Source organism: Penicillium cosmopolitanum, assembly GCF_028827165.1.
Source record: "Penicillium cosmopolitanum strain IBT 29677 chromosome Unknown utg000012l:1.0-3308103.0:1.0-3310761.0, whole genome shotgun sequence".
Taxonomy (NCBI): Eukaryota; Fungi; Ascomycota; class Eurotiomycetes; order Eurotiales; family Aspergillaceae; genus Penicillium; species Penicillium cosmopolitanum.
Genome location: NW_026622682.1, coordinates 422,735 through 444,782, shown reverse-complemented (window position 1 = coordinate 444,782; position 22,048 = coordinate 422,735). Strand labels below are relative to the sequence as shown.

Sequence of the window (22,048 nt, the reverse complement as noted above, 5' to 3'; positions counted from 1 at the left end):
TATTTGAATTGTTATGAATCAGAGGACCATCAGGCCTATATTTCAGAATCGGGTCGCGTTAAATAGGTGATAGAACTGAATCTTGCATCGATCTGGGCAAATCTGAAGAGTATATTCTCCCAGCGCGAGCTCTAGGCATTGTTATTTCCATGTGTGAGTGTCTCATATGCCACAAAAAGCCCATTCTCCTTAGCCGGTCGCTGCTTGAACGTAAGATTCCCAGTCTGAGGCATATCAATACCCAGCCTGAATGCGAGCGCATTATATCCCACTTCAGTGATAGGCCCCAAAGTGAGACTCAGCCTCCCTCCACAAAGCCAAGAAGGTACCGACTCCCCATTCACGAATTGTGAGTGGAACTCAAGTCCATAACGAAGTCGCGTCCCTAAATCTGTCTTGTAAAGATCTGAACCTTGGATTCTGGAGGTCTCGGCAACATGCGCCATGGATGCAAATGAGTAGCCTGTGTGCTCAAGATCACGACATGTCTCCTGCGCTTGGCCGTCCTCCTGGAAGGTGGTCTCGTTGAACCACCAGGCGATGATTGCGTCGGGGGAGGAGCTTTGTCCTCTGGCCGCGACGGGATACTTACCGTCGCTTGTCATGTAGACTGTTGCTGGGACTCGTTTCAGAAACCATCCCATTGCAGTATTGTACGTGTCGGCGTCTTCTAGAAAGACTGACATGAGAATTGCAGCCTCTGTCATGACTAGAGGGTAATGGTTAGTCCTTAGTCCTTGCTATCTGAAGACTGTGTCTTACCTAGCTCCCAGTTTGCAACATTGTGATCCGTTCCATTCACTGTAAGCGGCATATAAACATCACGGAGCATCGTCTCGAACTGATTGATGCTGTCGGATGACCATCCCGCATCTGTGTAGCGAATGAGCTCTGCAGCCCTGGCCCACACCGAGCCAACCCATCCAGACTGTAACGGCGCATTGGAGTTATTATGGCCTTGGATCGTCGATGAATACGCATCCATGATTTTGATAGCTTGTTGAGCATATCCACTGGAGCCACCGATTGCCCAAGCTAACGCATTTCCATACGCAGCGATCGAATCACTGCGTTCCACGGTACATCCGACATCAGGATTTGAATATGAGCCACACTCTACTATAACATGCGGCGATGGATCCGTGGGATTTGCGATACCATCGTCGGCAAGAAGAGCCGCGTAAGCATCTTTCCAGGGCTGCTGGCCGTTCTTCACTTTCTCGCGAATAAAGTCCAGTTGAGATTGACTGATCATCGCCCCTGGGTGCACCCACTTCGAAGGAGCCGAGGCAGTCACTGTTGGCGGACTATCGCCATAGCAGGATTGTATAAACCCCAGAAGGGGAATAGTGGAAATAAGGATATTTTGGAACAACATCATGGTAGATTGAAGAGTGTAGAATAAATCACAATGCTGCCAGAAGTGATCTAAGAACAAGAACCACACGTCACCTTAGTAGCCCTGGTAAATTATTTGTCCTGCTCAATAAATAGCACTAATCTCTTGGGAGGAGTCGTTTATCAAATTTGTGTTTCAGATTTATGATGCAACATTCGCATCGATCTGTTGCGGAGTCGCGGGAGAAGGAATCGCCCGACAAACGCGCCTCGGACGAATGAATCTTCCAACCTTCGATCGCCTCGGCAGGTCCATCCAGGAAAGATGCGTCATGAGCAGGATTCAATTCGCCGGAGCGCCATGGCCCTCACGACTGAGAGAAGTCTTTATTTAATATTTCATTGCTGCCGAAAAGTTTGAGAACACCGACGGCGCGAAAGGCCTCGCTTACCATCAACTCGAAACGTGACAGCCAATCATGACCACAACTGCCCTTCGCTTTGTTCGCGGCATTGCCCTCGTCGCAGCTTTGGCGCAACCCCTGCTCGCCAAAGACATTTATCTGGACTGTGGGTCCGCTACATCAGGCGATGGAAGCAGATCGCGTCCATTTTCGACACTGACCAGTGCTAATAACGCTGTTTTGAGCCCCGGAGACTCGCTGAATGTCAAATCGGGGACTATTTGTGCCGGAACATTGTCGCCAAAGGGTAGTGGCACCCAGGACAGTCCCATTACCTTGACAAGCTACGGAGGCGGGCCACTGCCTATCATCAATGGCTCCGGGGCGGCGGAGGCAGTGAGTCTGACGAATCAGGATTACTGGGATATCTCAAATATTGCAATCATCAATCCTGCATCCTCTATCGCTTGGAGGCGTGGCATCGTTGGGACTTCAAGTGATGGGACGGTCCACCACGGCCTCTATATCCACGACATTACTGTCTACAATGTCGCCGGGCAAACAAACAAAGCGACCCAGTCCGCTGCATTTATTGCTTCTGGTGGCATCCTTGTGAATGGAACCGAGAACCTCAGTCGCTATGATGACGTGCAAATTTACAACAATACCATCTATGATTGCGGCGGTGGTGGTATCAAAGTCCGCGTTGGTCAAATGGACAACCGTGGCAAAGGCACACACGTTTGGGGCAACAAAATATCGTACGTCGGTGGTGACGGCGTTGTTGTCTCATATGGCGAGTCACCCATCATCGAACGGAACAAAGCTGGGTTTCTTGGTCATGGCAAATACCCATGGACTGGGGGAAACTTCGCTGGTATCTGGGTGCTTGGGTGTCAAGACGCAGTCATGCGATTCAATGTCGTTCACGATTCACTCATGTCAGATATAGACAGTGAGGCATTTGACTGTGACTGGGGTAATGAAGGCACATGTACAGTCGAGTATAACTACAGCCATGACAACGCAGGGGGCATATTCCTGAATTGTGATGGCTGTGGAACTCCAGGCGGCGCACGACAGATTGTTCGATACAATGTGTTCCAGAATGACTGTCGAATGTACAGCAATGGTGATAACGTGCAGCTGGACTTTTACAACAATGTCGTCTACTGTCCACAGAAAGATTTCGAAATCGCAGTTCCCCCTCACACAAATATGTCTAACAATATTTGGGTGGGAACCGCAAACTCGACTCTGCCGAAAGGAGACGGGATTGAATGGAACGCGAACATGTTTCAGACAGTGCCGAAACCAGTGGAAACCGCCGGCAGCACGGGAGATCCTCGATTTTTAAGTCCCGGTAAGGGTCAAGATACTCTCGAGTCGGCAGATGGGTATAGGCTTCAGAAGGGGAGTCCTGCATTGCACCTGGGTGTTGTAATCACTGATAACGGAGGTCGAGACTTTTGGAATAACCAGGTCTCCCAATCGAAGCGACCGAACACCGGTGCCTATAATGGCAGGGGGGGTTTAACTAAGAGCAGACAGCCGGTGGATCACTTAGCCTGGATCTAGTTAACGGCCAGGGCGAGTCAAGCAGGTTGTTATGTTCAGAACGAAATCGATGTATTTCCTTGAGCCCGAGGGGGGCAAACAAAATAAAGAAAAGAGAGAATATCTCATAACTTAAATCTACTTGCAAATTCTTGTCAGGGTAACTATTCTAACACCGTGAGGGAAACCGAAATGGTATCGAGAATACAAGGGAGTACTACTAGTATTAGAAGGGGAAATGAATTCGGCCCCTTAGCGGGATGACTACCAGAGTCTCCACCACGTCGACACGCCGTTGCTTCATTAGCGGTGCAAAACTCCTTCATCTTCCAACTTCGGAATCGCAAGCTGATGTGTCCATTCATTATACTTCATGATTGGCCGTCGTGGTTCATCTTGTCCGTAAATATCCCCATTCTGCTTTGTCCAAGTATAGCTTATTCCGCTGAGCTGGATCCTTGCTCCAGAAGTCTATCCCCTGCTGTTTAGTCGAGCTGAGCAAGGCTTCCAAGATATCCTTCAGTCTCGCATAATCGCATTTGAAAATCCATCCAATCTCTGTGGTTTTGTGAAAGTACTTTTCAGCGCCAGGAACATAATTATCTTTCACTTCGAACCGCATGCCACTGTTCGCGATGATGTCGCGGGTGACGTTAAATAGCTGTCCTTGGAGAGTCTCCGGGTCTGTTTCAACGAAGATACCTGTGTGGTATCGCTTCGATGTGTCCAGAGGATCGTAGGCTACTGTGTCGAACTCTGGTGTGAATACTTTTTATCGCGCGGGTGCTGAAGGAGGGCTACACTGCGGGCTGCGGAGTCCTCGCTTGTCAGACATGTTTTTGATCAAGGCAGAGTACATGAAGTATTGAAAAACCGGATGGTAAAAATATGGCACTTTCAGTCAGTGCGTAGCAGCATGTACTGAGTGTATATACGAAGATTTAAACTTGAATGGGTTGAATAAGAAGGTAGTAGAAACTTGAACAGATGCCCGGGCGTCACAAAGGCGAGATGAAGCGGGTGACTAACGGAGACACGACGCGGAGCGGACCGAACTTCGCCGAACAGCGCCAAACAACATATCTAAGGAATCAAATTTAACCTGGAATATCTCATCAACGACTTCATTCTCCTTGAATTTTTGCAGAGCAGTTATTCTTCATTCATTCATTTAATCAACCTCTCATTTCAGGGGTGATTGGATTAATTCTTTGCTTGAGCACTGGCATTCCTGAAATCTGTACGAGATTGAATTTTATCCGGTAGCTCTACAGATATATATTTTCGCCATAACCTCCGAGTCTTGAAAAATTCAAAATAGGCCCGAGGGGATTAAGAAATATTCAAACATACTACCTAGAAAATTACTAGCACGCACTTTACTAGATAGTAATCATTTGTAGGGATTTTATTAAAAAGTGAATGTTGTTGCCCAGGTGAGATATTTCAATTTCAATTTTATGGTACCTTAACTATGGCGGTTCTAAGATTGTTCTACTTCTACACTGGTTGCGGTGTCGCGTGTACTTGAACTGCGTGAACAGTCATAATCCATTCAAATAAAACTTGAATATAGTGAATACAGAATCATAATCTGCCTTCTGACATGAATAAATTAAGTATCATAAAAATGGTATTAAACAGAAAAGGGTTGACAAAAGAAAAATAGGGAGAAATGAGGTCTCCCAAAACCCAACCATAAATCCAATCCACCCACCGGCACCCACTGGCAATCAATCAATCGATCAATACCACATGCCATCGCATAAAACATTATATGCATAGAAAAATAAAACATCATCATCTCCGAGTCCTCAGGATCATACCAAACCGAGAACCAACTTAACTTCAGCTGGAAATGGAAATGGAAGATAAAATTCGGATTAAAGGAATAGATCAAAAGATCCTCCTAAAGAAACAATCCACCAAATGGGTAAAAAGACAATACCCCAGCAAGAGAAAATTACCCAAATATCTCGAGCCCGAAGACATCGCCGTCCACGTGTGGGAAAGATCCCACGGACTTTCATTCACCCATTTAAACAACTGCTGCAGGCGCAGGACCTACTGGGGCATCTAGCGGAGCGCGGGTACCATCGTCCTTCTCCTGTACGACGGGTGCCGGGGCATTTCCTTTGCGGTAGGCCCATAGGGCAGCGACTTGGAGGAACATGCCGAAGAAGGTGAAGATACTGGAGATGCATGTTAGCTGGGGGTTTATTTGATGGGGTTTATTTTGTGTTTGTGGAGGATAGGGAGTAGACTGGACTTGGGGTTGAGGTGGAGACGATGAGGATGGAGGAACGGGGTTTGTGCGACGATACGTACAAGGCGAGGAAAATAAACGACTCGTTGGCCTTCTTCCGGCCGCAGGTTACACCAGGTGGGGAGCTGAGGTAGCACGAGTGCTGGTTGTAGTCTTGGGCGGCGAAGATGAAGGCGGTTAACCAGCTGGTGTAGTGTTTATTAGTTCTGTTTCCAATGAAGATGGATGTTTGTGGGAGAAGAAGAGTGGGAGCGTACAGGTAGGAGAAAATGACGTCGATGAGGAGGACGAATTTGCTAAGTGCTGTCGGGAGGAATGGGGAGATAAATGCTGGGATAAAGAAGACGACCGAAAGGACGGACTGAAAATAGTTAGAAAGCTGCTAGTGAAGGATGAGCGGATCTTTTGGCAGTGCTCACGATGACTTCTTGATAGAGAAGGTGTTGTCCATGTGGACCGCGGCTAATGAAGAACGAAGTCAGGCCCATAACGATTACTGCGCTGGACCATTGAAGTGTGCGGGTTGCCAGCTGGACGGGGCGGGCAATAGCTGTTGAGAAGATCATGATGCTGGTGTTAATCGAAATTCGAGACAAAATGTTGATACGAATGAGCGAAGGCACTATTAGCCTGTAACAGCAAGTGGTGGGATATCGAAATACAAGCGAAAGACGGGATGAAAAGCGAAAGAGTCGGGTACGGGTACAGCAGGAACGCACTTTATATCTGTTTCCAATGACCAGAATAACCCGGTTCAGCCGGTGAAAAGCAAAACAAAGCAGAGCAAGCCCGTCGACAGCTCACCATGAGACACAAACATCACTAGCGCCGAGTCAAAATGGCCGAATCCATACGCCAGGGCTATTCCAGGCCCAGTAGGGATGGAGGATTTGCAGCTAGTTCGTTGTTGGGTAATTGGGCTGCTTCCCCAGATGCATCATGATGGCCTCTGCATGAAGTCAGTTTGGGTCAAATCATGTGGTGCAGGGGTACAGGGGGAGGCGGATTTGGCATCTGGATTCGGAGCGACGCATGAGTTTTGGTGGTTGATTGTGTTCCTTGCTTTTTTTGTGCGGAGTACTGCATGTCTACATTCTTGAATTAATTTCAAGGAACTAGGGTGATAAGAAGTGACGTGGGGAGGGCATGTATGCTGTGTAGTACCATAACGATTTGCTTTTCAGAATCAACAACGCAGAAGAAGACCATGGCTGTTCCATCGAGTAAGGTCTAGTTCTGCCATTCGATCTCGTGATCGATGGTAGCAGAGTTGAAAAGTAATTACTTGGGTTCCCCGAAAGTGGCATGTCATGTCCTCGTGCAAATGAGCTAATGTACATGAATCCCAACATTAAATGGTAAAACTTCAAGTTGGACTTGGCTGACAGCTCACGGGACTTTCGGTACACACCCGAAGCTAGTTCACCACAAACCGCCGCAGCAAGTATAAAAATCTCACTCATTCTGCTTCGACGGATGGTCCGATTGATGTGATGAGAGGACCAACGGTGCGTATGGCCGGCCAATCATGTCCCTACAAACAGCAAAAATCACACCACCCTCGCTGGACTGAAGATGTATGCATCGTGCCAGTGCGTGAGATTAGTGTCAAAGGGGCATGTCATTAAGCACAAAAACACGGCCGACCTAGCTAGTTCTGCAGAGTCATTCAATAGCGGGGTTCTCCCTGCAGAGAAAGAAAAACAAAATATATGCGGGATCGACAGTGGCTTTGGGCCCGAGGGAATAGGCCAATTAAATCGAAGTACATAACGAACTGCGCTCTGGGCCAGACTGCCGCTAAATATGAATATAATCCAGGCCCTTATTATCCCTTGCGGGGTTGAGCCTCGCATCTCAACTCTCAACGCTCTTGCACCGAGTAGACCCGGGAAATGAATTGAGACAAACAACAACTGGTATACATTATATGTAGTATACGGATTATAATTTCTGCCATTGTAAATCTTTATTTCAAAGAGGGGGAGTCTTAGTAGCCTTGCAATGATATATGGTCTCGTATGTGGGATGATATGCCGTAGTGATACAATGCGCGCAGATCGTGACGCAAGAGCTTAGTTCATGGAAACAACCACCGTGAACCCATTTTATGTAGAGCAGTCATCAAAGGTATGCAGAAAAGACTTCGCGCCATGTGCCGTTATATGAACGATAGAATGCCCACTTGGAAGCAAGCAAATTGACCCCTTCCCACCCTAAGTTACTTCTATCCAAGGACAAATAAAGTAATCCAAGCAAAACAACAAACAGAAATAAACAGAAATAAACTCGAATGTCTTGGATCCCCAGCTTGAGCGGAGATGAGGCTGAGACCAGTATGCAAGGGAGTCGGGAAGTATACACAGTTTCAAGTTCAACCCTTCAACCCGGAACATACTACTACTAACATCTACATGAAAGAAATTTCAAGAGGAACTCTCGAAAAGCTCTTGAGAATAAACAATTTTATTGTATTTAACCTTGTTAATCGGCCAATTCAATTCAAAACAAGCCAAATAAATGCCTACCTGTTAATCTTAATTCCGTGCAACAGACTCCATAGCGCCTGATCTGCTCCGATCTGCTCCGCTCTGCTCTACCCTAGTGCGACTACGATGCCAGTGCGGTATAGCATCGCATCTCCAGCCCAGTCCAGTCCACACTCTCTTTCTCAAGTCAAATTCAAGTCAACCCAATTCACCACGTAACGTTACCAAGATCATGCTCCTGTAGATAAAACAATTAGCCCAAACTCATCCATCACCAATTCCCCCCCCCCCCCTACGCATAACTCACCTTGATATACTCGCTTCCCTTCTCCAGATACTCCTGTCTAGAAACAGAAGACTTCGCAAAACCCGCATTCGAATCAGCCTGAGCTTCACCAGCCCACTGAGCCGCACCCTTCCAAGCATCAAGAACAGGATCCTTAGCCCTGCGCACCTTCAACTCCGCATCAAGCGAAATAACACCCCGCAACTCATTCCGCAATCTCTCATCAAAGCCCTGGAAAAGCGTATTGCCACCCGTAAGAAACACATCCCGCAATAATCGGCTCTGATCTTGCACGCCCGAGAATCGCTGATTGACGATATCAGCTGCGATCTCGACCAGGCCGGACTGATCGACGCCTGCAATGGATGGTTTGAAGACAACCTCGGGAACACGGATACGTTCCACGTTAAGGTGCATTTGATGCGCTTCACGCTGAGATTCCGGGTCAAATGGCCATGGTCCGCGAAGGAAAGCGTGAACGAGAGATTTTGTCCAGTCGGTTTGGGCGGCGAGAGTGTGGTTTTCGGTGAATTCAGGGTCGTAGGTTAGGAGTTCTGTTTCCAAACCGTTGAGGACTGCGCCTAGATCTTCTTCTTCTTCGTCGTCGGATTGTTCGTCTTTGGCTACGGTGCGGTAGACGCCCCAGTCGTCGTCGTTGGCGCCGAAGTCGTCCTCGTCGTTGCCGCGGCGGCGCTTTTTAGGGCCGTCCGATGCGAGGTTTGCGAGGGTTTTCATGCGTTGTTGGCTTGCGAGGGATTTGCGGTTGCCGAGATCTGCTTTCATGCGGTCGCGGTCTTTGATTTTTTGGAGGATTATCTGTTGATTTAGAGGGTTAGAAAACGTGTGTTTGAAAAGAGTAACAGGGCACTTCTTGGTGCGAGAGAGAGAGGGGTTAATTACCTGTCGGTTTGTTCGTCGCTCGTCGATCCAGTTTTCAAAGTCATTCTCTCGCTTCTCGCGGTCCAGTCGCTCTTCTTCTTCACGACGAGCCTTTTCTTTCTCCTTTTCTGCCTTCGCGCGGGCACGGGCATCCACATTAGACTTCATCAGACGCTGGTGTCGCTTCTCCTTCAGACCCGCCTCGTCTAGTTCCTCATCAGGCGTGTCCAGAAGGGGGAAAGTCATTTCTTCAGGCTGCTGTTCCTCCTCCTCGATACCGAGATCGCGATTACGGGAGCGTTTGATAGATTTCTCCAGCTCGCGAACCATTCGCTCAAGCTGAGCTTCATCTTTGACATCTTCCGACTCGAGAATGCGACGGATCTCCTTCTTTGTCTCGGAGGCTAGACGTTCCTGGATACTCTTCCAGTACTCCAATTCCTGCTCCTTCTTGACCAATTTCTCCAAACGCATTTTGGCGGCTTGTTCTTGTAGACGACGACCACTTTCTTTCTTGCGCTCCGCGATGCGCGCAAGTTCCTCTTCCGATTTCTCTACCACGATGTGCTCTGTGAAGGGGTACTGGATTACATGGTCGCGGGCTTCTAGTCCGGTCCAATCGAGATACCCGCCGAGCTCGCGGTCGAAGTCTTCAGAGACATAGCAGTGTTTATGGACCAGGTCTTCCATCTGGTGGTCGGATACCTTGGCTGGGAAGGTTGGGTACTTGAGCTTCAGCAGCTTGGCGAGGTACTCTGCGTTATTGAGACCGCCCCAGTTGAGACGGGTGCAGTTGTTGAGGAGCGGTTTCGAGTTCAACACGGGGATAACGTGGGTGGAGGTGTGGGAGGAGGAAACGACTAAACCGTCTGTCCCCTTGTTGTAGCGGTAGGCGAAGAGTGAGTCGATGCCGTAGGTGACGGATGGGGCGTTGTAGCATTCGAACAAGATCTCATTCATCACTGCGTTGTTTGTTAGCTGAGTATACGGCAGAGACGGGGGCCCTGGGATTCTAGGGGAGGCAGGTCATACTCCTTCTGGGGTATGCGAGGTTGGCGATTGGCTCTGTCATAAGAATTGGACGGTCGACGCCGCCGTTCGAGCCGTCCACGCCCATCTTGAGGAAGATGTAATCCAGGACACCCTCCATCACGTCCCAATTGCTGACGACGCTGGAGCCCGGGTCAAAGGCGCCTTTGAGCTGGCCGCGAGTCGTCGCATCGAGGTAGGCGTCGTATCCGACGAATTGACATTGACGTGCGAGCTTGCGATCGCGGTATCGGCTCATGACGGGGGAAGGAGGAAGCGGGGAGTCTTGTCGAAGGACCAACCGGCTTTGACGAGGTGGGAGCCTGGAATGTCCGCTGTCAGTATGGAGGATGCAGTTAGAGCCAAGGTGCATTTGAAGCTCGCTCACCATTGTCAATGACGATGGCGCTGTTGGGGTTGGCCTGGCTTTGCGCAAAGCCATCGAGTTGTGGAGCTTGGTAACCCTTGAAGGGAAAGTCTGGCACGCTGTGTGTCTGTGGCGGAGGCTTTTCTCGCGCCTCTCAGACGAATTGACGGCTAAGCGCGAGGGTAGAACGGTTTGTACCGAGGTGATGGTCATGGTGGCGCGCTGTGATGCGCTGGATTGCGCGGGTGTTGACCAGGAGTGGGGATTGGAGTCGACTGGCGGTTAAAGGGAGTTCATGGCCAGGGCCAGGTCGACAGGTGGAGGAAGGAAGTGTTCAGCAGGAGTAAAGCGGGGTGGAGTGGAATGGAAGTTGGAGAGATGAAAGGGCGGAGGAAGTTGGAGGTTGGAGGTTGCCCACGGTTTGCGGCGAGAGCGCCAAGGCGGAGGAGAGAAAGAAGGAGAGACGCAGTGGAAGAGAGGATAACAGTGATAATAGAGGATATTAGGGATGGATATAGTAAATATATTAATATACTGACTACTTTAATCATTACTATTAGTATACTATCACTGCGATACACTCAAATGCTGAGAATTATTCATTATCATTTCATTTCTCGTGACATAAAATAGACTCCGGCAGTCTAAGTTGGGTTCTTCAGGTTATCCGTGGCTATAAAGATCAGTATATGGGAGTGGATATAGCTGCTAGGTAGTAGAAGATGGTGACATACCTTCAAGATGGAACAGCACATTAGATTGGTAGTTCTTGAACATCTGGGCAACCAGTTCAACATTCATGTTTTGGATATTGACCTCCTAGTGGTTGTTAGTGCATACATAGACCACACACTCCGTAGAAATAAAGAAACAAACCTGTAGACCCTTGTTCATCACCATAACAGCCTCATTCAATTTCTCCTGTTTCCAGGTCAGCTTCAGCCACCTCCAACCAAGCTGATTCAGTCTATATTGGGCAGACAAACCACATTGGTGATGATCCGCGACAGCAGCACCGACTGCTGGTGCTCGTGGGGGCTTTCCTAAGGAGTGTCAGCTTGGAGGGGAATCTGCAGGCTGTATTTCAGCAAAGACTGACCATGCTGGAGGAAATGTGAAGTGAAGAAGTATCAAGAGTAATGTGAATGTAAAAGTAAAGTTGAATGTTGTTGAAGCGGGCGACTCGCGTTTCCCCGAGTCACATGACGCTATACAAGGGCAGCCCAGCAGTTCAACTTTCCTCCTTCATTTACCATTGACAGCTTCAAATTCAACTTCATCTACTTCACTTACGCTTCCTCTCCTCCCACCTCAGCCTTACCTACCCTACTCTATCACCCTAATCTACACCACCATGCCACCCCCGCCAATCCCGCCAACGACGAAGCCCACCAGGCCCTCCTCAATGAACTAGACATCGGCATCCTCCCCAAACCCTTCCGAAACGCGCACTGGAAACCCTCCCAACGCCGCAACAAGAATCTCAAACAAATCATCTCCGAAAATACCCGCAAAGAAGCCTCCGTCCTAGCCACCCAAGCCAACTCCGGCGCAACAACCCCCCTTCACAACCGGCACCGACGGTTCCCAAACTCCCGCCGAAGCTGCCACACCGGGTAACAAAGCGCCCAATCTGGCACAAGCATCGCAGAATCTCTCAACAATGGTCCTGGAGAAGAATGCACGCGCTTACGCGACGGGACCGACTGTTACATATACGAATATCGAGTCGGCGCCGTCTCTGAGTGCGGCGCACCAGCGTCACTATTGTGATTTGACGGGATTGCCGGGTCCGTATACGGATCCGAAGACTAGGTTGCGGTATCATAATAGGGAGCTTTTTGGCGTTATTCGGTCGCTCGCGCAGGGGGTTCCGGAGAGTTATCTTGAGGCTAGGGGGGCTCATACGGTGTTGAAATAGATGGAGAAGAGCAGGAGAGCAGAGCTGTGGAAGTCCTTTTCATTGCTGCTTGCTCTTTCTACTCAAGTACATATGATAATTTGAAGGTGAGTTTAGGTGCTCCAATTGGGCTTGTCGATTATATTCACTCATTCTAACTGCAGTATAGTACTGTCTCTAGCGCAATGACAGCTGCATCTCAGCTGCATCTTTGCATGTCCGACCAACACAGTCAAGCCCTTTCCATCCCACCTGCCCCTCTCAGGACAGGCTCAAGAAAGCGCTCCGGCTTATTCGTGACCGTTTCTGTTCTCCGCCTTGTGCCAGGATGCACTCGACTACTACCGACGCCCCAGGGGAGGGGGTGTCAGTTACAGCAACTTTCTGGGAGGCTGTCGTCGCGGCGTGACTATCTAGGGTGTTGGGGATGGGGATTAAGCTATATCGGGGGAATGTGAAATGAAATCCTTGCTCTCGTGAATCATGAATCGGCAAGGAGGACGGAGCTGTGGACAGCGTGGGCATGAATGAACAGGAATTGTATCGAGGCAGCATCTCATTAGGCTGGTAGTTCAAGACAATTCCAATGCCAGTGCCAGTGCCCTTGCTGGTTCTTATGACCAAGACCAAAGAGCATCAGCATGTTCCTTTGTTTGCGTAGATTCGAGTTTAGCTGAGAGAAAGGATGAGAAGAGAAGAAGAAGTAAAAGTGCAGAGGAAGAAAAGGCTTGCATCGCCGCTTAAACGGGGCAGGACTCACCGCCCGAAAATCCCGGCAGAATCGGCCAAAAACAGAAAGACGCGAGCGACTCAACCTGCCCTGCTTCATTTTACTCTGCATTTCTCTCCTACACAAACTCTCTCTCTCTCCTCGGTTCTCTTTGTCTTGTTCTCTCTTTTACCGTCGACTTCTCTCACAATGCCCAGCATGTGGTTATCCGAAAATCAGAGTATGTTTACACTCACACCCTCCCCAAACCCACGCCAGGAACAGGCCCTACAAACAGACACCTTGAACAAATGCGCTAACACACCACAGAGATCGGAGTCGTCTTCTGCTCTGCAGGTTCGTGAATTGCCTACTCTCGCGACGACAGCACTATCAGCGCAACAACCAGACCCGAATACACCTAACCATCGCATCGAGTATAGGTGGCCTATTCCTCTTCGGCGGCGTCCTCATGTTCTTTGACCGATCACTGTACGTCTACTCTCAAACAACCATACCTACACATTCCTTGCAACAGCAAAGCAAAGACCAGAACAGAAATGAATACTAACCCATCCCTCTCTCAGTCTCGCAATGGGCAACGTGCGTACCTCACCCACCATCAACCCAACTCATCCACCACCACACCACCACTAACAAACAACAGATTCTCTTCCTAATCGGCCTAACCCTAATAATCGGCGTCCAAAAAACAATCGTCTTCTTCTCGCGCCCGGCAAAATTAAAAGGAACCGCCGCCTTCACCGTCGGAATCATCCTCATCCTCCTCCGCTGGCCACTGACAGGCTTCCTGATCGAGCTGTATGGCCTCTTCATTCTTTTCGGCGACTTCCTCGTCACAATTGGGCAATTTGCCGGAAACATCCCTGTTATCGGCCCTTATATCCAGCGCGGATTGGAAATTCTTGCTGGTGGGAGGAGTAATCAGGAGTTGCCTGTTTAATGGGATGAGGGAAGGAAGAGAGGGAGACGGGGATAGGGACGGAAGAAAATCGGCTTGCTGGATGGATGGCTTGCTTCTACATCGCGCTCCGCTGGGAAGTTGAGGCTGGCCTGTTCTGTTTCGCTGTTCTCCTTGTTCCATTCCATTCCTCTCTGCCACGAAGATACGGGCACTTTGATGTAATTTACTAATGACCCTCGATCAGGCGGAATCGGAATTGTTCCTATTCTATTCGCGTCGGATTGGCATCTTATACATACCTAATAGTTATAGAGTAATAGAACTCCTCATGAATTGACGTTCTAAGCAGAGCAGCAGAACAGAGCTGGCATTGGAATGGTCTGGAATAGGTTTGTACGGATCGCATATACATATTTCAAAGTCACTAGTAGTTTTAGACCGAACACTCCGCATACTCTCAACGACATCCAGTAGTAGTAAGTTGCGACGCAAGACTAAAGCAAAATACAATGCCCGCAGCTGGAGCCTTAGTACCCACATCCACATCCAGTAAAAGCAAAGAGAAAACGAAATTCATGCTCCTTTATTTCAAGTTCCTATTCTCACAGGTCCCATCACATCACATTACAACCAAACGACGCGATGTGATGCGATGCGATGCGATGCGATATGATGACATGATGCCGCGCATCGATCGAGCCACAGTCAAAGCTCCAGCCCCAGCACAGCGACCACCATATCTATCATATCATATCATATCATATCAAAAATGGATAGATGATCCGATCCGATCCGATCCGGCAGCATAAACACCAAACCGTTATCTACACCCGCAGCGCAGTGCTGCGACATTCCGTCCATTCTTTCCATGCCAGGCCAGGCCAGGCAGTTTATTGCGGGTTGTTGATGTAATCGACCAAGTTCTCCACGACAGTCGCAGCGTTGGTGGTCTGAGCACCCTCGCCGTGGTGGGCGATCATAGTGCAGGCGGAAGCGCGGACGACGATGGCGCCGGTCTTGCCCTGAGAGAAGGGGGGTGTTAGCGGGGTATTCATTGCATGCCATGACATTGATCGCGTCGATCATGTAAGAGGGTTATATAGGATTCTGTCCTCCATGCATACCTTCTTGCCGTACAGACTGCGCTCGTCAGCCTTGATGGTAACGAACTTCTCGCCACCGATGGAGAAACCGTTGGCGAAGGCGTTGTCGGCGGAGGTGAAGGCCGCGGCCAGGGTGTTGATGTCATCCTGGGAGAGCTGTGGGGAGGGAGTATGAGTTAGAAAAGATGATTTTGAATTGTTGCTTAAGCTACAGCTCGCCGAGCTGAGCCGGGCCGAGCTTAGCTAGCATAGCAGAGCAGAGCATAGCTAGGGTTGAATCTCACCTCGAACCCGGGGGAACCAGCCTCCAGGCCGGAGAAGTCAGCGGCAAGAATACCGGCCTTGTCGAATTGACCCGAGCCCATAAGGCTAGATGGAGTTAGCGGGGTTGAACCAGATCAAGTTTTGCGTGGCATCGTGGGATAAATTCGTGGGGGAAAGGAGGGGTTGAGGTATGATGGAATGGAATGGTGGAATGGTATGTAATGTACCTGGAGTCGACGTAGCCTGGAAGAGGTTGTTAGAATCAGGAGGTCGCCGAGTAAAGCAGAGTAGAACTGAATAGACATACCTTGCCAGATAGCAGAGTGAGCGCCCATGGTGAAAATGTGGTGGAGAAGAGAGAGAGAAGAGAAAGAGTTGAAGAGGTTCAAGTTGGAGGTGAAGTGAAGTGGGGGGAAGAGTGCGTTGGCGGTAAACAAGCCCCGCCGCGAAACGGTGAAAAGGAGGTGGGGGGAGAATCAGTGGAATTTTGGTGGTGAGGTGGTTATTTAAATGATTAAAACAGATCGGAAGAGAGATATGTATTTTATGGAATTTATTGGGATTATTCTATGCTGTTTTCACCAAGTTCTGCCATGCCCTAATTACTGGCAGTGTACTACAGTGTGTGTAGTGTATACTGTAACACACTATATCTACTCTTCTGCACATGCACGGCCCTGACAGGAGCTATTGCTGTCCTCATTCCGCCCTCTCACTGGCCAGTATGCCTGCTTGTCATACTTTACCTTCTTCAACATGACTTCTAGGCCGGCATTTATGCTGAAACACTTTGATCCTGCCCTGCTAGAAGTGGAAACCGAGAAGATCGTTGATCAATAGACAATATACCACCAAACCATATATCAGGCCCAGCACTCTTCCTTTTCTGTTTCAGTTCAAGTTCCTACTACGACTGTGACTCCTTAACAGCCTCTAACACAACAAGATCAGCAAACCTCCGCCCAATATCAAAAATCTGCCCCGAATTCTGCATCCCATCCGCCCACCGCCGTGGAATTGCATCTACGCCATAAAACACCCCAGCCAACGCTCCATAAATTGCTCCCGCGGTATCTGAATCTCCGCCAAGATTCACAACCGCAAGTGCTCCCTTTTCCCAGCTGTTGAACTTGAAAAAGCCCCAGAGCGCGACCTCCAGCGTGTCAACGACCCACCCGCTACTTTTGATGTCTCCGCTTTCTTTCGCCCTCCAGTCCGCAAGCCTCTTGTACGGAATCATTCGGACTCGAAGGGCGGATGAAAACTTGAAACTGGCAAATGCTTCGCATAGCTGTTCTTTAGATTGTCCTGCGTTGATAGAATTAGTTATATGTTTACCAGCGACCGAATGTGATGTGATATCATCACGTAATGGGCCAGGGGGGGGATAAAGTAGCGGTGACAACCAAAATGCCCAGATAAATAACCCGAAAGAAAAAAAAACCATCAAACTCACCCCTCATAGCCCGACAAATAACCTCAGTAAAAGCATCACAAGCCTCCAAACAAGCAATAGCAGGATGCGTAATCTGACTCTGAGCCCTGGCAACTTTCCTAGCAAATTTCGAATCTTTCCACAGCGCCACCCCGATCGGAGCAATGCGCATTAAACTGCCATTCCCCGATTTATCGTCGCGGTCGAGCAAGTCGTTGACTTTACGCTGAGTCTTGGCAGTATCTTCCGATGAGTCTTTCCATGTTCCGATTGCCTCTCGCGTCGAGATCCCCATGTCCCATGCATAATCTGTTGTGCTGAATCGGCCCTTTCGCATCCATTGTATGTAGTATTTTATGCTTAGCTCATGGTCGTATTTTCCGTTTGAGTCTATTATTGATTGGGCTAGGGCGAGGGTCATTGCTCCGTCGTCGGAGTAGGAGCTGTAGTAGAGTTAGTCGAGGGGTTGGATTGGTATGCGCTTTCATGTTGGGTCATGTAGCTCGTCTTCCACGCTGTTTCTGTCCTTTTTGGAATGTATGGGATGGATGGATGTCTTGCCCACCTGGACAGGTGCTGGTTGACTTGACTTACCCCGCTGGCTGATCAAACGGATAAACATATTCAAGATCAGAGATCAGTTTGAAAGAACCCTTCTCTTTGAATTGTACCGGTCCACCCAGTGCATCGGCGACACAGGTCCCCCATATAGCGCCGAGAGCGCGCGATTTCAGTGAAAGTTCCATACTTGGATGCTGAAGTTGGGGTGGAATGGTGATGTTGAATGTGCTTATGTCGGCAATTTGGATGTGGCTATGTATATCTTGGCGGGGCTAGCGGTTGGAGCTCGTATTCCGCTGACAAGGATTCAGCCTCGTCGCGGAGTAGAAATTGTTAATGAGGACGATGTAAGCTTATAGTATGATGCTCATGTTGGGCTCTTTGGAGGTAGGGCCCCGTATTTTCTGCATCAACTTGAAGGCAGCAGGGTTCGCAGAGCCGCGAGATCTACGGCGAATACTACACACGAGGGACTCGAATGTCGCTGCCTGCAACTTTGCTCGAGAGGTTCTATCGATGGGCATGACGTTGCTAGTCGGGAAATACTCGTAATAGGACAAAGAAATTGAAAATCCTAGAAATGGGAATACATTGAGATGGGGACTTTAGATCTAGGTCTTCCGACGGACTGACCCATACTGATCCGTACTTCAAGTTAAAACAACACCGTAACTCCGTAGAACTGCTTGGACTTCGATTCTTTTAGAATCTCCAGGATTTTCTCGATCGGAAGGTATTGCCTTGTCATCATTCAAGAAGGGACGTTCAACTCTTGCCATGTTCGCGTCTTCTTCGCATCTTTGAACTCCACCTTGGCCTGGGGCTAACCTTTATCCTGCAACATCACGGAAGAGTCTCGATTTGGAACGCCGTTGGGTTTGAATAAAAGACGTGAAAGATGATCTGAGGACCACATCTGCCGGTTGCCGACGCGGAGGATTTAATAGGCTCGGGCGTTAATTTGCTGGATAGATTGCATAGTGGATGCGAATGTCCTAATGAAAATTTGGCGATTGATTAATCAAATCAGCATGCTAGCGTTGCACCAGCACTTAATCATCGTTAAACCAGTGCTCCATAGGCTCATCTTATTCGTGGGTTAATTGATCCTGATTGAAGACAATAAAGCTGACCCAGCTCATGGTGTAGTATAAGACATGAATTCTCCACTGAGACACCATCGGGTTTTTCAATACGACAACTCGTATCAAAGAGAATACGCGATTGGAATGGAGCAACCTTGGCATCACACGACCGATCCAAATAACCACAGCGAATCAACAGCCCCAACAGCCGACCCTCAGCTATGCGCAACAACACTCAGCGGGATCTGTCTGTGCACACTCCCTGAGCGCCCCCAGCAAAATCACACCGGCTAAGGGCCTGGCCAATACACATCCGAGCCGCCTTGTCGCATCGACCCCTGCCCTTTCGAGACAAATCTTTGGGGGTCTCAGTTTCGGGCTGAAACACGCCCCTCTACGCCGGGCGGCGCCCTACTGGTCCTTGGAACGTGGAACGAAGCTAATCAACCCGCAACTCACACGTTCATTCGCCCCGAACCAAATAAGCATCGGACGCCCCGATCCTCGTGTCGGTCTTTTGGGCGATGTTTTGCCCGGTCGTGCATTGGTCTGGCCCCGTGGCGTTGCGGCCCCTTATGTCTGAGCCTGACCCTTTGCCCATGTTTTCACGCTTGTCAAGCGGTGAATTGAATCTTAGCTGAATCCGTTTAGCTAGATGAGATTGGCCCCCGAAATTCGACCCTAACTGCGCTAAGGTCTTGCTCTGAGCCTGTCCCACGACGTGTTGCTATTTTTTCTCTACTGGCCCCCTTTTTATTTCTTCCAATAGCTGAATGGCCCGTTTCGCATTGGCCGTCGGCCCGGCCTGAATGCTTTGCGCAGCACATTTGACACACGTTCTCTGACTGTCGTTGGCTAGCTTTGCTTCAGTTGGAGGGGATTAATTGGTCGCGGGCCACACGGTGTCTCATGTACAGACCTTGGCGTAATGGAGGCTCCACCACCGAGACTATGGACTTTGTCTGGTGCCACTCCTTCTGGTCCTAGTTCACTTCATTCAATTAATCCATTAAATTTATTAAAAAGAGGCTGGCCCCTCTCCCATCTGGTTTTCGGTTCTGTTTGGCACTGAGGCCTTCTGGAAGGCCGTCCTTTCCTTTCGATCTGTGATCATTTTCGAGTCGACCTTTTCACCTTTCCTTCTTTTTCGACTTCTCTCGACATCTTCACCTTTGCATATCTGCAAACGAGTATCTTGGCTGGATCCACATTATCACGAGACAATATGCCTGGGGCTATGACGATGGTCAAATCTCGCACTGCGCCTACCGAAGAGGCCATTTCATTCCCGGTTTTGACATACAGCGATGCCGCGCCGCGATCCGATCTTTGCGATATCGATGAAAGAGCCAAGCATCAAGAGAATCAACAAAGTCTCGCCCAGTTCGAATTCCCTCGGCCCAGTTCTGGAGATGGACGATCAAGAAGAAAGCCGCCTCCGGGTACCGTTGCGACCTTTGACTTTCGAGTAACAGCGCCCCCAGATGAAGTGGTTCCTTCACACGCCATGTTGGACCGCAGTCCTATCGGAGTTGGCATTGCACTGGGTAGTCCAGGCATGGTTGATTCGAAGGATAATCTACCCCCACCGCGTTTCAATACGTCCATCTTTACGGAGCAGCAAAAGGGACAGTCGCAGCAGTCACAGCCACTCCGGAAGGCAAGCAAATGGAAGAAGATTGGAGGGTTATTCAGGGCCAAAAGTGCACTTGCATCTCCGACACGGCCAAGACCACCTCCAATGACCTTGCCAAATCATGCCGCTGCGATGGATAAACAGACAAGCCAGAAAGCCGGAACTGAGGAATGGCCGCGCATCGAGTCCGATCCCAAGTATGCAACGACTAAAGCTGCTTCAACTACGCCGTCGCGCAGCCGCAAGTTTTCTTTATCCAATAAGAAGTCCCCAAAGGAAAGCAATGGAGATCTCGGACCTCGATTGGAGATTGATATTCCCGACGTCCAAATGGAAAGGTACAGTGTGATGTTCAGCAATGTGATGAATAAGAATCAGAGACCCTCTCTGCTGGCCAGGAGGAGTAAAACACTTGACAGCGTCCAAGTTCCACATAACTCGGTAAGTACTAGCCACATCATCGGGATGCAGTGCATCAAGAGAGCCTTTGCTAACCGTGATATCAGGACTTCCTCGCTGCCAAAGTACCACCGGTTCCTCAACGCCGAGCAACTTCACCAGCACGTTCGAGCTTTACATTGTTTCCCACTTCACAACCGTCAAAGGCTGCTCAAGTCCTCGGGACTCAGAACTTCTCTCGTGGCCCAAGCCCTTTGCTTCGATCGAATACACTCCTGCAGAGAGTCCATCCCAAGCATCCCCGATGGAACCCCCCTCGACCAATCCCTAATAATACTAGCGTTTCATCGTTCGAATCCTTGCCCATCGCCAATGTCTTTCAACGTTCACATACCCCGCGCTCATCTACGGCATCTTCTCGCTATGACGACAAACCATTGCCTGCTATTAAGCCCGAGCCGGAGACCCAGCCTTCATCCGAAGAGACAACAGCGTCAATAGTAACACAGATAATGACGCAGAATCCTGTTGCCATGCCATCGAAGCCCCAATCCCGATCCCGATCTCAATCCCCAGCACCGGCCCCGGCCCCGGCACCAAGGACTCAACAGATCCCCAGACAAAGGTCTTCGCCGCTCAAAAATGAGAGATCTTTACAGCAAGAGAATCCTAGAGTTAACCGGCCAAACCTGACGATTAAAACTGCTTCGACACCAATCCCACAACCCCCCGCGAAAGACCTCCCCGTTCGATCTTCCTCAATCCCAGTTCCCGGCCAGCAAATTCCCAAATTGATCACGGACCAGCCCACTATAACAATGTCTCCATCCCCACTCTCGTCCGGTCCAATGTCAGCAGTCTCTCCTCGACAGTCATCCCAACCTGCGCGTATACCTCTATCGAATGGCGGGAAAATGATCAAAACAGGGAGTGGGAAAACCCCAACTATAGAAGTCTCGACCGCCAGGTCGGTTTCTGTTTCGAAAGGGAGAAGGCAAATGCTCGTGCCCATCGGATCGCGAGCTGATCATTTTGATTCGAATGAGCGGCTCGTGGAGAGGAAGACTTTGACGCCGAGGATTACCGAGGTAACCTCTGGACACCGGCCTGCGAAATCTCAACAACTTCAAATTGAGTCGCTGTGAGATTAGACTCTGCATCACCATTCATTCCACATTCTTTCATCTTCATCTTTCATCTTTCATCTCGGAGCGTTGCTCTTGCATTCGGGGCGGTTTATAGGCTATTCTTAATTCTTCTTGGACATATTCTTCAATTATATTCATTTGTCTTCATGTCACCCAGCATCCTTCCCACTTCCTCCAACTACTATATTTGACCCGTAGACGCAGCTTATAGTTACTAGTAGAATGCTTCAAGTTCGAATAGTCCCCACTCATTGGAAATCAGCTTGGG

The 22,048-nt window shown here is 49.3% G+C and overlaps 11 protein-coding genes across 11 annotated transcripts; 4 read left to right on the top strand and 7 right to left on the bottom strand.

The window, feature by feature from the left end:
- Nucleotides 1-131: 131 nt before the first annotated feature.
- On the bottom strand, nucleotides 132-1,381 carry N7509_012933 (uncharacterized protein; the record flags this gene model as incomplete). The annotated part of the gene is made up of 2 exons (XM_056637570.1): nucleotides 132-709; nucleotides 763-1,381. 2 exons carry the CDS (start codon nucleotides 1,379-1,381, stop codon nucleotides 132-134), a joined length of 1,197 nt encoding a protein of 398 aa, XP_056481077.1.
- A 436-nt stretch (nucleotides 1,382-1,817) lies between these two features.
- N7509_012932 (pectin lyase fold/virulence factor) lies at nucleotides 1,818-3,320 on the top strand (the record flags this gene model as incomplete). The annotated part of the gene is made up of 1 exon (XM_056637569.1): nucleotides 1,818-3,320. The coding sequence occupies one exon, from the start codon at nucleotides 1,818-1,820 to the stop codon at nucleotides 3,318-3,320; it is 1,503 nt and encodes a 500-aa protein (XP_056481076.1).
- Nucleotides 3,321-3,690: 370 nt separating this feature from the next.
- On the bottom strand, nucleotides 3,691-4,134 carry N7509_012931 (uncharacterized protein; the record flags this gene model as incomplete). Its single annotated transcript, XM_056637568.1, has 2 exons — nucleotides 3,691-4,067; nucleotides 4,101-4,134. The coding sequence occupies 2 exons, from the start codon at nucleotides 4,132-4,134 to the stop codon at nucleotides 3,691-3,693; spliced, it is 411 nt and encodes a 136-aa protein (XP_056481075.1).
- A 1,203-nt stretch (nucleotides 4,135-5,337) lies between these two features.
- On the bottom strand, nucleotides 5,338-6,131 carry N7509_012930 (MARVEL domain-containing protein; the record flags this gene model as incomplete). The annotated part of the gene is made up of 4 exons (XM_056637567.1): nucleotides 5,338-5,491; nucleotides 5,628-5,750; nucleotides 5,823-5,926; nucleotides 5,985-6,131. The coding sequence occupies 4 exons, from the start codon at nucleotides 6,129-6,131 to the stop codon at nucleotides 5,338-5,340; spliced, it is 528 nt and encodes a 175-aa protein (XP_056481074.1).
- Nucleotides 6,132-8,262: 2,131 nt separating this feature from the next.
- On the bottom strand, nucleotides 8,263-10,828 carry N7509_012929 (actin-related protein ARP5; the record flags this gene model as incomplete). Its single annotated transcript, XM_056637566.1, has 3 exons — nucleotides 8,263-8,292; nucleotides 8,362-10,181; nucleotides 10,252-10,828. The coding sequence occupies 3 exons, from the start codon at nucleotides 10,826-10,828 to the stop codon at nucleotides 8,263-8,265; spliced, it is 2,427 nt and encodes an 808-aa protein (XP_056481073.1).
- Nucleotides 10,829-11,259: 431 nt separating this feature from the next.
- On the bottom strand, nucleotides 11,260-11,717 carry N7509_012928 (DASH complex subunit DAD4; the record flags this gene model as incomplete). Its single annotated transcript, XM_056637565.1, has 5 exons — nucleotides 11,260-11,288; nucleotides 11,350-11,434; nucleotides 11,492-11,536; nucleotides 11,602-11,658; nucleotides 11,715-11,717. 5 exons carry the CDS (start codon nucleotides 11,715-11,717, stop codon nucleotides 11,260-11,262), a joined length of 219 nt encoding a protein of 72 aa, XP_056481072.1.
- A 561-nt stretch (nucleotides 11,718-12,278) lies between these two features.
- On the top strand, nucleotides 12,279-12,536 carry N7509_012927 (uncharacterized protein; the record flags this gene model as incomplete). Its single annotated transcript, XM_056637564.1, has 1 exon — nucleotides 12,279-12,536. The coding sequence occupies one exon, from the start codon at nucleotides 12,279-12,281 to the stop codon at nucleotides 12,534-12,536; it is 258 nt and encodes an 85-aa protein (XP_056481071.1).
- An 898-nt stretch (nucleotides 12,537-13,434) lies between these two features.
- N7509_012926 (uncharacterized protein) lies at nucleotides 13,435-14,188 on the top strand (the record flags this gene model as incomplete). The annotated part of the gene is made up of 5 exons (XM_056637563.1): nucleotides 13,435-13,465; nucleotides 13,555-13,581; nucleotides 13,668-13,716; nucleotides 13,812-13,827; nucleotides 13,892-14,188. 5 exons carry the CDS (start codon nucleotides 13,435-13,437, stop codon nucleotides 14,186-14,188), a joined length of 420 nt encoding a protein of 139 aa, XP_056481070.1.
- An 851-nt stretch (nucleotides 14,189-15,039) lies between these two features.
- Nucleotides 15,040-15,851, bottom strand: pfy1 (profilin; the record flags this gene model as incomplete). Its single annotated transcript, XM_056637562.1, has 5 exons — nucleotides 15,040-15,171; nucleotides 15,274-15,408; nucleotides 15,537-15,621; nucleotides 15,744-15,759; nucleotides 15,824-15,851. The coding sequence occupies 5 exons, from the start codon at nucleotides 15,849-15,851 to the stop codon at nucleotides 15,040-15,042; spliced, it is 396 nt and encodes a 131-aa protein (XP_056481069.1).
- A 572-nt stretch (nucleotides 15,852-16,423) lies between these two features.
- On the bottom strand, nucleotides 16,424-17,697 carry N7509_012924 (ADP-ribosylglycohydrolase family protein; the record flags this gene model as incomplete). Its single annotated transcript, XM_056637561.1, has 3 exons — nucleotides 16,424-16,824; nucleotides 16,973-17,394; nucleotides 17,546-17,697. The coding sequence occupies 3 exons, from the start codon at nucleotides 17,695-17,697 to the stop codon at nucleotides 16,424-16,426; spliced, it is 975 nt and encodes a 324-aa protein (XP_056481068.1).
- Nucleotides 17,698-19,822: 2,125 nt separating this feature from the next.
- N7509_012923 (uncharacterized protein) lies at nucleotides 19,823-21,777 on the top strand (the record flags this gene model as incomplete). The annotated part of the gene is made up of 2 exons (XM_056637560.1): nucleotides 19,823-20,674; nucleotides 20,740-21,777. 2 exons carry the CDS (start codon nucleotides 19,823-19,825, stop codon nucleotides 21,775-21,777), a joined length of 1,890 nt encoding a protein of 629 aa, XP_056481067.1.
- Nucleotides 21,778-22,048: the final 271 nt, after the last annotated feature.